Source organism: Nerophis lumbriciformis, linkage group LG18 (assembly GCF_033978685.3).
Source record: "Nerophis lumbriciformis linkage group LG18, RoL_Nlum_v2.1, whole genome shotgun sequence".
Taxonomy (NCBI): domain Eukaryota; kingdom Metazoa; phylum Chordata; class Actinopteri; order Syngnathiformes; family Syngnathidae; genus Nerophis; species Nerophis lumbriciformis.
Window position 1 is genome coordinate 35,033,022 of NC_084565.2, and position 12,993 is coordinate 35,046,014.

The following is a 12,993-nucleotide window of genomic DNA, read 5'->3' on the forward strand; positions in this document are numbered from 1 at the left end:
GCATAAAATAAGACATGATAATAAAACAAGTTTTATACTGATGTGAATAAAATATAAAATACAATCTTTTTGATAAACAACATTTAAAAAAATAGACAATTTCCATTTCTTTAAAATTTTAAATCTTTATTTGTATAATTTGTTATGTTTACTTTCAACAAGTTGACACTGCATAAAATAAGACATGGTAATAAAACATGTTTTATACTGATGTGAATTAAAATATAAATTACAATCTTTTTGATGAACTTCATTTAAAAAAAAAAAAAACAATCTCTGTGTCTTGAAAATGTATCATCTTTATTTGTACTTTCTGTTTTGTTTACTTTAAACAAGTCAAAGCTCCGTAAAATAAAACAGAATACTAAATTATGTGTTATACTGAGGTTAATTAAATACAATAAAAATGAAATTAGTTTGATATATCAAAAAAAAGTATTAGTAAATAACAATTTATTTGTATTTTTTTGGTTTGTCTACTTTCAACACGTTGAAGTTCCATACAATAAAACATAAGAAAACATTGCTTATATTAAATATACCGTAAATATAAAATAAAATATATTTTAAAAAAGCTAAAGAAATTGCAGAAATGGATAAACTGAGTTTTTAATGTATGTTTTATTTATTTTATAGCAAAACCCAATCATTTGTGTTGAGTGTAAAGTGAGTCATGTGGTGCAAGAGGGGAAGTGGATGTGTTAGTAAAGCTGTCCTTACCTTGAGCTTCATCATGGAGTCCTGACAGAGTTTGTCTCCGCGGGCCGCACTGACCTCGTCCAGGCCGATGAGCTTGGCCTTGTAGCGGACGCCATCGCCCTTAAAACGTCTGATGAGAGCCGCCTCACTGCGATCCTGCCCTGCAAACACACACACACGCGCGCGCTTGTAAGCCTTCCATTCAAGGTCCTCCATCATCTTTTCCCTGGAGATAATCAATCTGCACTGAGCAGAAAAGACCTCATCATTGATCTGTGCAAAGAATTGAAAAAAATGTAGTGGAAGTAAGTGTGCTATGGTATGAATGACACTAATCAATACGCTCATGTCTCTTTTTGGACATTTTTCTAATGAATAAATGGCATGACAGTTTCTCTTATCTCCTGTCTTTCTCTACTCAGCCTCCGTTGTGGGAGAAAGTGACATCATTGTGAGCGTCGGCCATGACGCTCATATGTTGACCTTGCTTTCCACTTTCGGTTTCATCGGCATTTAGGGCGGGGCAGCACATGACTGACATGACAACGTTGTTGTACAAGCAGCGTCTTGCATCAACTTCATTCAGGTTAAAACAACATTAGTCACATCATTATGATTTAATGTTAACGTTATGTTGACAGCACATTTCGGATCAGATGTGTATATACATATATGTATACTTGTATATACATATATATATATACACACACACACATATATATATATATACATACATATATGAATGTGTGTGTATATATATATATATACATACATGCATGTATATATATATATATATACATATGTATGTATGTATATATATATATATATATATATATATACACATACACACACACATACATATATGTATACATATATACATATATACATACATATATCTGTATGTATACATATATATGTATATACATATGTATATACTGTATGTATGTACATATATATCTGTATATACACATACATGTATATATATAAATACATATATACATATATATGTATTTATATACTGTACATATGTATATATATATATATATATATATATATATATATATATATATATATATATATATATATATATATATATATATATATATATACAGCATGGCAGGTGGCAGGTGGCAGCTCCTCTCTGAGCTGCCACCTTAACGTGGTAGAGGAGTTTGCGTGTCCCAATGATCCTAGGAGCTATGTTGTCCGGGGGCTTTATGCCCCCTGGTAGGGTCTCCCAAGGCAAACTGGTCCTAGGTGAGGGATCAGACAAAGAGCAGCTCGAAGATCTCTATGAGGAACACTGACAAGGAACCCATATTTCCCTCGCCCGGACGCGGGTCACCGGGGCCCCCCTCTGGAGCCAGGCCCGGAGGTGGGGCACGATGGCGAGCGCCTGGTGGCCGGGCCTGCCCCCATGGGGCCCGGCCGGGCACAGCCCGAAGAGGCAACGTGGGTCCCCCCTCCAATGAGCTCACCACCCATAGCAGGGGTCATAGAGGTCGGGTGCGATGTGAGCTGGGCGGAAGCCGAAGGCAGGGCACTTGGCGGTCCGATCCTCGGCTACAGAAGCTAGCTCTTGGGACGTGGAACGTCACCTCGCTGGGGGGGAAGGAGCCTGAGCTAGTGCGCGAGGTGGAGAAGTTCCGGCTAGATATAGTCGGACTCACTTCGAACCAGTTCTCTCGAGAGGGGCTGGACTCTCTTCCACTCTGGCGTTGCCGGCAGTGAGAGGCGACGGGCTGGGGTGGCAATTCTTGTTTCCCCCCGGCTCAGAGCCTGCACATTGGAGTTCAACCCGGTGGACGAGAGGGTAGCTTCCCTCCGCCTTCGGGTGGGGGAACGGGTCCTGACTGTGGTTTGCGCTTATGCGCCAAACCGCAGCTCAGAGTACCCACCCTTTTTGGATTCACTCGAGGGAGTACTTGAGAGTGTGCCCCCGGGTGATTCCCTCGTTCTACTGGGAGACTTCAATGCTCATGTTGGCAGCGACTGTGAAACCTGGAGAGGCGTGATTGGGAAGAATGGCCGCCCGGATCTGAATCCGAGTGGTGTTTTGTTATTGGACTTTTGTGCTCGTCACAGATTGTCAATAACAAACACCATGTTCAAACATAAGGGTGTCCATATGTGCACTTGGCACCAGGACACCCTAGGCCGCAGTTCCATTATCGACTTTGTAGTTGTGTCATTGGATTTGCGGCCTCATGTTTTGGACACTCGGGTGGAGAGAGGGGCGGAGCTTTCTACCGATCACCACCTGGTGGTGAGTTGGCTGCGATGGTGGGGGAGGATGCCGGACAGACCTGGCAGGCCCAAACGCATTGTGAGGGTTTGCTGGGAACGTCTGGCAGAGTCTCCTGTCAGAGAGAGTTTCAATTCCCACCTCCGGAAGAACTTTGAACATGTCACGAGGGAAGTGCTGGACATTGAGTCCGAATGGACCATGTTCCGCGCCTCTATTGTCGAGGCGGCTGATTGGAGCTGTGGCCGCAAGGTAGTTGGTGCTTGTCGTGGCGGTAATCCTAGAACCCGTTGGTGGACACCGGCGGTGAGGGATGCCGTCAAGCTGAAGAAGGAGTCCTATCGGGTTCTTTTGGCTCATAGGACTCCTGAGGCAGCGGACAAGTACCGACAGGCCAAGCGGTGTGCGGCTTCAGCGGTCGCAGAGGCAAAAACTCGGACATGGGAGGAGTTCGGTGAGGTCATGGAAAACGACTTCCGGACGGCTTCGAAGCAATTCTGGTCCACCATCCGCCGCCTCAGGAAGGGGAAGCAGTGCACTATCAACCCCGTGTATGGCGAGGATGGTGTTCTGCTGACCTTGACTGCGGATGTTGTGGATCGGTGGAGGGAATACTTCGAAGACCTCCTCAATCCCACCAACACGTCTTCCTATGAGGAAGCAGTGCCTGAGGAGTCTGTGGTGGGCTCTCCTATTTCTGGGGCTGAGGTTGCTGAGGTAGTTAAAAAGCTCCTCGGTGGCAAGGCCCCGGGGGTAGATGAGATCCGCCCGGAGTTCCTTAAGGCTCTGGATGCTGTGGGGCTGTCTTGGTTGACAAGACTCTGCAGCATCGCGTGGACATCGGGGGCGGTACCTCTGGATTGGCAGACCGGGGTGGTGGTTCCTCTCTTTAAGAAGGGGAACCGGAGGGTGTGTTCTAACTATCGTGGGATCACACTCCTCAGCCTTCCCGGTAAGGTCTATTCAGGTGTACTGGAGAGGAGGCTACGCCGGATAGTCGAACCTCGGATTCAGGAGGAACAGTGTGGTTTTCGTCCTGGTCGTGGAACTGTGGACCAGCTCTATACTCTCGGCAGGGTCCTTGAGGGTGCATGGGAGTTTGCCCAACCAGTCTACATGTGTTTTGTGGACTTGGAGAAGGCATTCGACCGTGTCCCTCGGGAAGTCCTGTGGGGAGTGCTCAGAGAGTACAGGGTATCGGACTGTCTGATTGTGGCAGTCCGCTCCCTGTATGATCAGTGCCAGAGCTTGGTCCGCATTGCCGGTAGTAAGTCGGACACGTTTCCAGTGAGGGTTGGACTCCGCCAAGGCTGCCCTTTGTCACCGATTCTGTTCATAACCTTTATGGACAGAATTTCTAGGCGCAGTCAAGGCGTTGAGGGGATCTGGTTTGGTGGCTGCAGGATTAGGTCTCTGCTTTTTGCAGATGATGTGGTCCTGATGGCTTCATCTGGCCAGGATCTTCAGCTCTCACTGGATCGGTTCGCAGCTGAGTGTGAAGCGACTGGGATGAGAATCAGCACCTCCAAGTCCGAGTCCATGGTTCTCGCCCGGCCGGAAAAGGGTGGAGTGCCATCTCCGGGTTGGGGAGGAGATCTTGCCCCAAGTGGAGGAGTTCAAGTACCTCGGAGTCTTGTTCACGAGTGGGGGAAGAGTGGATCGTGAGATCGACAGGCGGATCGGTGCGGTGTCTTCAGTAATGCGGACGCTGTATCGATCCGTTGTGGTGAAGAAGGAGCTGAGCCGGAAGGCAAAGCTCTCAATTTACCGGTCGATCTACGTTCCCATCCTCACCTATGGTCATGAGCTTTGGGTTATGACCGAAAGGACAAGATCACGGGTACAAGCGGCCGAAATGAGTTTCCTCCGCCGGGTGGCGGGGCTCTCCCTTAGAGATAGGGTGAGAAGCTCTGCCATCCGGGAGGAGCTCAAAGTAAAGCTGCTGCTCCTCCACATCGAGAGGAGCCAGATGAGGTGGTTCGGGCATCTGGTCAGGATGCCACCCGAACGCCTCCCTAGGGAGGTGTTTAGGGCACGTCCCACCGGTAGGAGGCCGCGGGGAAGACCCAGGACACGTTGGGAAGACTATGTCTCCCGGCTGGCCTGGGAACGCCTCGGGGTCCCACAGGAAGAGCTGGACGAAGTGGCTGGGGAGAGGGAAGTCTGGGCTTCCCTGCTTAAGCTGCTGCCCCCGCGACCCTACCTTGGATAAGCGGAGGAAGATGGATGGATGGATATATATATACATACATACATACATATGTATAAATACATACATACATACATACCGTATTTTTCGGACTATAAGTCGCAGTTTTTTTCATAGTTTGGCCGGGGGTGCGACTTATACTCAGGAGCGACTTATGTGTGAAATAATTAACACATTACCGTAAAATATCAAATAATATTATTTATCTCATTCACGTAAGAGACTAGACGTATAAGATTTCATGGGATTTAGCGATTAGGAGTGACAGATTGTTTGGTAAACGTATAGCGTGTTCTATATGTTATAGTTATTTGAATGACTCTTACCATAATATGTTACGTTAACATACCAGTTGGTTATTTATGCGTCATATAACGTACACTTATTCAGCCTGTTGTTCACTATTCTTTATTTATTTTAAATTGCCTTTCAAATGTCTACTCTTGGTGTTGGCTTTTATCAAATAAATTTCCTCAAAAAATGCGACTTATATTCCAGTGCGACATATATATATATATACATGTTTTTTCCCTTCTTTATTATGCATTTTCGGCCGGTGCGACTTATACTTGGGAGTGACTTATACTCCGAAAAATACGGTACATACATACATATATGTACATACATATATTTATATATACACACAAACATAGATGCACACACATATATATGGGTTTACATGTATTTATATTATTGATTTCAATTATTATTTATTTGTTATTTATTATTTATTGACGATAAAGGTAAAATATAAATCCTAACAAATACATGAATACATTGAATTACAGCATTAAGCATTTTGTCTATGTCCAAATGTATTTACATTTATTATTGATTGACAAAACATTATATTTTTTCAAGAAAGTTGATTTCTAAAACTACAAAATATTAGAGAAACCAAGTTAAACGTTTGAACGTTGCAAACTGAGCTGATAAATTATTTCTTTCATAAACAATCCGAACCAACATTAACTATTCATTACGCAACATTCGTTTTTTTTGATGATTTCTTGTTTTAAAGAAAAAATTCCATTTGATCCCGTGTCACATGGGAGGAGTTACAAGGAACATGATTGGTCAGTTTTCCCTCCCTCTCCCCCTTTTCCTGTGTGCATACATTTACTACAACAACAGATGCGCTGATTGAAATAAGTCTGGCCTGTAAATCCTTGATGGTTCACTTACACGAGTCTTCCTTTTCAGGAGCTCTTATCTATTGCATTTTATTTCTATCTGGCCTATGTAGTGCGAGGCTTACAACCTTAAACGACAACAAAGGGTAGTATCATCATAACTCTCGGTGTTTCTTCTATGGCCTGAGGCGCTGTGAAGTAATACATTTACTCCGCACTGACAGGGAATCCCTTTTTATGTTGTCCCCCCCCCACCCCCCGCCTCCATCTTCTCGGCGCTAAATCAGCAGGTAGAGCGCGTATATATCGACGGTGCACGGGAAAGTGTAATGATATTGCGGCGTCGGTCATGTAATATATGGACGCATTAGTCGCGTGACCCTCGGAAGGTCGTAGTGGAAGAGATGGAGTGTTGCCGGGCAACCGACGTGTTGTGTAACGGCTACTTTTCCTACATGGTGCACATTAGGAGCGGGACGGGAAGTATCACGTTATAGTCAGCTCGAAAACCCAGAATGTCAGTGGTGGCTGCTTGACAGGACAACACGCTCCGAGGGCTGCACACTTGATGCACAAGAAGAAGTTTATGTCGGGAGGGAGGAGGATGAAGAGGAGGCTGGATGGTGATGGATGCTTGAATGAGCAGGGCCTCCCTGGATAAATGTCACTCAGGATTAGAGTGTTATGACAGGCAGAAGCCCCCTCACGCGCACGCACACACACACACACACACACACACACACACACACACACACACACACACACACACTCGTGATCGATGGCAGGTCCAGTACAGCCGAGGTCCTATAGGGAAGCCCCCAGCGTCGCCCCCGGCAACCTTCTGTCTGCTAAGTGCTCCTGCATGACTCTCATCCATCAAGCCAGCACACAAGCTTTCATTTACATGGGATTTGATGTCTCCCATCTCAGATCTTGCAACAACTTGACCACCATGATCGTTCACCTTTGACTCCGCCCCCATTTCTTAGCTAAATGAGGCTTAATACCGGTTGAGTTACAGTATGTAATATTACAGAATAAGTTTTCCCCTCACTAGTTAGCGAGACTTTCTTTTACAAAACTGTATCTTGTCAAGGACAAACTTTTTTCACCAACCACCACTTCTGAAAACACTTGACTCTCCAAGTACCACCATAAAGACCAACAGTAAGGTAAAGAAGCGTAATAGGCCTAAGTATTCATGAAAAACAAGGCAGAGGTTTTATTTAACAAATAAATGTAATATTTTCGGCCCTTGTAACATAATACAGTACATATTTTCAGACTTCTTTGGCATATCACACTAGTTTGAAAATCACTGCTCGAGTGAGTAAACTTGAATATACATTGTAGTATTCAGTAGGGGTGTAACGGTACGTGTATTTGTATTGAACCGTCAGAGGCAGGTGACACTAATCAGCACCCATGACAACTAAAACACAAACCACAAGTGAATCACAACCTAAAGAAACGTAGACAAATTATGATCTGGGCAACGGATCACAACAAAAAAACTACTACTGTTTTTTGCGTTAAAGGGGAACATTATCACCAGACCTATGTAAGCGTCAATATATACCTTGATGTTGCAGAAAAAAGACCATATATTTTTTTAACCGATTTCCGAACTCTAAATGGGTGAATTTTGGCGAATTAAACGCCTTTCTAATATTCGCTCTCGGAGCATCGGGAACCAATCCGCCATTTTCTCAAACACCGAGTCAAATCAGCTCTGTTATTTTCCATTTTTCCGACTGTTTTCCGTACCTTGGAGACATCATGCCTCGTCGGTGTGTTGTCGGAGGGTGTAACAACACGGACAGGGACGGATTCAAGTTGCACCAGTGGCCCAAAGATGCGAAAGTGGCAAGAAATTGGACGTTTGTTCCGCACACTTTACCGACGAAAGCTATGCTACGACAGAGATGGCAAGAATGTGTGGATATCCTGCGACACTCAAAGCAGATGCATTTCCAACGATAAAGTCAAAGAAATCTGCTGCCAGACCCCCATTGAATCTGCCGGAGTGTGTGAGCAATTCAGGGACAAAGGACCTTGCTAGCACGGCAAGCAATGGCGGCAGTTTGTTCCCGCAGACGAGCGAGCTAAACCCCCTATCGACCCTAGCTTCCCTGGCCTGCTGACATCAACTCCAAAACTGGACAGATCAGCTTTCAGGAAAAGAGCGCGGATGAGGGTATGTCTACAGAATATATTAATTGATGAAAATTGGGCTGTCTGCACTCTCAAAGTGCATGTTGTTGCCAAATGTATTTCATATGCTGTAAACCTAGTTCATAGTTGTTAGTTTCCTTTAATGCCAAACAAACACATACCAATCGTTGGTTAGAAGGCGATCGCCAAATTCGTCCTTGCTTTCTCCCGTGTCGCTGGCTGTCGTGTCGTTTTCGTCGGTTTCGCTTGCATACGGTTCAAACCGATATGGCTCAATAGCTTCAGTTTCTTCTTCAATTTCGTTTTCGCTACCTGCCTCCACACTACAACCATCCGTTTCAATACATGCGTAATCTGTTGAATCGCTTAAGCCGCTGAAATCAGAGTCTGAATCCGAGCTAATGTCGCTATAGCTTGCTGTTCTATGCGCCATTTTTGTTTGTGTTGGCTTCACTGTGTGACGTCACAGGAAAATGGACGGGTGTATATAACGATGGTTAAAATCAGGCACTTTGAAGCTTTTTTTAGGGATATTGCGTGATGGGTAAAATTTTGAAAAAAACTTCGAAAAATATAAGCCACTGGGAACTGATTTTTAATGGTTTTAACAATTCTGAAATTGTGATAATGTTCTCCTTTAAAATTCTGTTGACAGAGCTGCCAGTTTTTGACTGTAAAATCTACGTTTGTTGTTTTTAACGGTGTATTACTGTAAATGGAAAGACGGTACACTTGTTTTTACGGTACGAAACTGGCGGCTATGTTGCCAGAATAAGAAAATAACCTGTACTGTTTTTCTGATAACAATATAATGTTGTAAAAACCAATGTCAATTTAACACAAACATTCTGGCAACTAAGATGCCAGCTTTTTCCGTAAAAAAAAAAAAACCTCAAAAAACATTTTCCATTTACCGTAAAATGTTGTAAAAAAACAACAACAACAAAAAACACTATTTTACAGTTACATTTTGTAAGCCTACTTAAAACAATTTATATAATTAATTAATAATGAAATCCAGAGGAAAATTCATACATTATTCACTGTTACAAGCGGCCCTCTGATGGCAGCCATAACTGCCATGTGGCCCTCAATGAAAACCCTGCTTGAACACATCAAACCTTATCAGCCACCTGACATGCCAGCATCGTCACAGATTTTTCCTGTCCGCTGCGTTTTCTGAGACAATGAGACGTCGTTAAGCCATTTGGGACCTTTTGGACAGGTATTCTTGTTAGCGGTGGCGGTGCAAAATAAACGATCATCCCGCTCGTAAAACGGCGGCAAAGTGTAAGCTCGATAATGCTTAACGGGCGAGCTCGTTAACATTTATTAGACACCGGAGACCGTCCGGGCTGAGGCCGGCGGCTAAGAACCCGTCGGCTACGAGCCCCAAATCACGGAGATCGGCGTGAAATAGAAGAAATACGCGCACGCGGCGGTTTTGCAGCAGTCCCGCATTGTTTCTGGCAGGCGGGAGAGAGCGAGGCTTGTTTTCTCGCAGATGAAGAAGCGCCCGCAGGCTCTTAACTGCAGCTGGGACGCTTCCCAAGCAACACTCAACGGCACACGAGGGAGCCTCACAATTAATCCCGCTCTGATGGCCTATGCGGCACTGTGTGTAAGTGTGTGTTGTTTCACCTCTCAGACGCTAAAAAAAAAAAAAATCCCCCCCCCCCCCCCAAACAAAACAGTTTAGCCATCAGTTTCATCCTGGCACGTTGATTTAGTACACAAAAGCTGGCACTGGAGTGAGGAGATGCAAATGTCGCTAAAGCGTCGCCGCACTCGCTGGGGTGTAAAATGCGATGATAAAGTGCGACTGGTGGAATATAAACAAATTGCCTCACAAAAGCTGACGCACACTTTTTTCTTCTTCTTCCTTTTTTTTTTTTTTTGGTTTAATCGCCGCGTGCTGCGTTTTATGCGAGACACCTTTTGTCTTTTAGGGTTTAATTTGCAGCCAGATGCGTTTAAATGAGCCAAAATCTGTACCATTTTCAGCTCTATTCCTGTTCTTAACATTACTTTCCCTTCTTCAAAGCAACAATTCTCTATTTTTTTAAGGCGTTTAGAGCCGTGATCAAGGCTATTCAACTAAACAATGAAGAGGGCTGCAGTTTCAAGAGCCCAAGGCAGGCCTGGGCAATTATTGTGCCAAGGGGGGCCAAATTTAGAGAAAAAATAATGTGTCTGGGGGGCCGGTATATCTAATACAAAACCTCACAATAATGTCTGATTGAATGCTAAAAACGTTATGGACAGACCGCCTGAAAAAACGGAATGGAATTTTAAATTTTTTTACTGAATGAGACACCCAGAATGTACATGAAAATAAAGAATGTGGGATTTACAATATATATATATATCAGTGACATGCAGTCACTAGAGGCAGGTGAGGCAGGGCCTCACCTGCCATCATGGAAAGAAAAAAAATGTAAAAAGAAAAAAAAAAATTAAATTGCTGTATGTATGCAGTGATTATACTATAAAGTTATTTTCCATTTAACTTCACCAGTTTTAGATTATTTTTTTTCAAAATCGCTGAATTTTCACATTTGCCGTTCAAATACTGAGAAGAGACGGTGCGGTGAACAGCAGCCAGTTGAGGCACGTCACTCAGTGCCTCAACATGGACGGACTCGGCTAACTGCTGGCCTGCTGTGCAGTGAGACTGTATTGCTATATGAATTATATTATACATTTCCACAGTTTAGTTAGCTGAGGTATATAATGTACAGTGTATTTTGTCAACAACTGTATGTGTGTAACGTATTTCTTGTGCTGAGCGATCATAAAACGGCTGCAAAAGACGCACTGGCTGAGGCTCCAGTAGCCCCGCCTCCTGCACCCCCGCCGTAGAATTGTTATATCAACTAAAGCCCACACTTAAACTTTCCACGTGCAAGATTGAATCTATTTAAAAAAGTTATTTCATAAGAAGCCGAAAAGTGCAAAAACAATAATGTTCGTGTTGGAGGAGTTGTGAATGACTGCAGGGACACAACATTAGATACACCTGCAGACTGCAGGTGTATCTAATTCACAACTCCTCCAACACGAACATTATTGTCTTTGCACTTTTTGGTTCTTATTAAATAACTTTTGTAACCTCTTTTCATGGGCTTTTCTCTTTGTGATATTAATTTGCTGTTATGCGCTGTTATACAGTATATGCCTTGAGCTTTTATTTTGAAGGCGCTAAGAGCGGAAGTGATGTCACGTTGCGGAGGTTTTTGAAAGAAGGTAAATAAAGTGGTCCTCGTGTAAACTGGAGCCTCCGTGTTTGTTATTTTGTAGTTTCATACAGTATAGGCGACATTTATAAACCCTCGGTTACACTTTTTTAAATAGATTCAATCTTGCACGTGGAAAGTTTAAGTGAGGGATTTAGTTGCGGACTTCATTTATAAGTAAAGGTAAGACCATAATAACGTTTTTTTTTTATTAAATGTGCTTTTTTGTGTGCTACAGTTTGTATGTGTAAAGTTAAAGTTAAGTTAAAGTACCAATGATTGTCACACACACACTAGGTGTGGTGAAATTTGTCGTCTGCATTTGACCCATCCCTTGATCACACCCTGGGATGTGAGGGGAGCAGTGGGCAGCAGCGGCGCTGCGCCCGGGAATAATTTTTGGTGATTTAACCCCCAATTCCAACCCTTGATGCTGAGTGCCAAGCAGGGAAGAATGCTGGTATGAGCTTTTAAACATAACCCGTTAACTGCTGCCAATCAAATGGTGAATAAGATACTCTTTAGGGTTCATATGTTTGTAAATCTGACTGTGATGAAGTCAGTGCCTCACCAGCCATCAACCTCACCGCACGTCACTGATATATATATATATATATATATATATATATATATATATATATATATAGTGTCAAGTGCGGAAGAAAAACCTAGCGCACTCTTCCTGCCTTAACTATAAAATTGTGTGTTACATGCTGTCTGACTGCGCTACCAAAATAAGACTCCCAGTAGAATAGCTTACATTTGCTGTTGTTATTTTTCATTTGAAGAAACAGTATCTTAATGCAATTTGCAGTGATGGAATGTTGCAATACAAAAACCTTGACTTTCAGTCTATAATCAATCAGTCAATCATTTAGATCAGTGGTTCTTAAATGGGGGTACGCGTACCCCTGGGGGTACTTGAAGGTATGCCAAGGGGTACGTGAGATTTTTTTTTAAATATTCTAAAATTAGCAACAATTCAAAAATCCTTTATAAATATAAATAAAAACCTATCTTTTTTTCCAAATAGTTCAAGAAAGACCACTACATCCATCGATTGGCAACACTAAATTGGCCCTAGTGTGTGAATGTGAGTGTGAATGTTGTCTGTCTTTCTGTGCTGGCCCTGCGATGAGGTGGCGACTTGTCCAGGGTGTACCCCGCCTTCCGCCCGATTGTAGCTGCAAATGAGCCATATTTTGCACTGTTATACAATTTGATGAATCAGAAACTGATGACATAGTGCTGTATTTTAATTATTTATCTCTTTTTTTCAACCAAAAATGCTTTGCT

The 12,993-nt window shown here is 43.3% G+C and overlaps 1 protein-coding gene across 7 annotated transcripts in view; it reads right to left on the minus strand.

Annotated features, from left to right (window-relative positions):
- dab1a (DAB adaptor protein 1a) overlaps positions 1-12,993 on the minus strand; it is a 291,492-nt gene that overhangs the window by 120,087 nt on the left and 158,412 nt on the right. For all 7 annotated transcript variants that reach the window (XM_061978209.2, XM_061978206.2, XM_061978208.2 and 4 more), the window contains exon 3: positions 721-860. In XM_061978209.2, the coding sequence (XP_061834193.2) occupies positions 721-860 (140 nt within the window). The remainder of the gene's footprint in view (positions 1-720; positions 861-12,993) is intronic.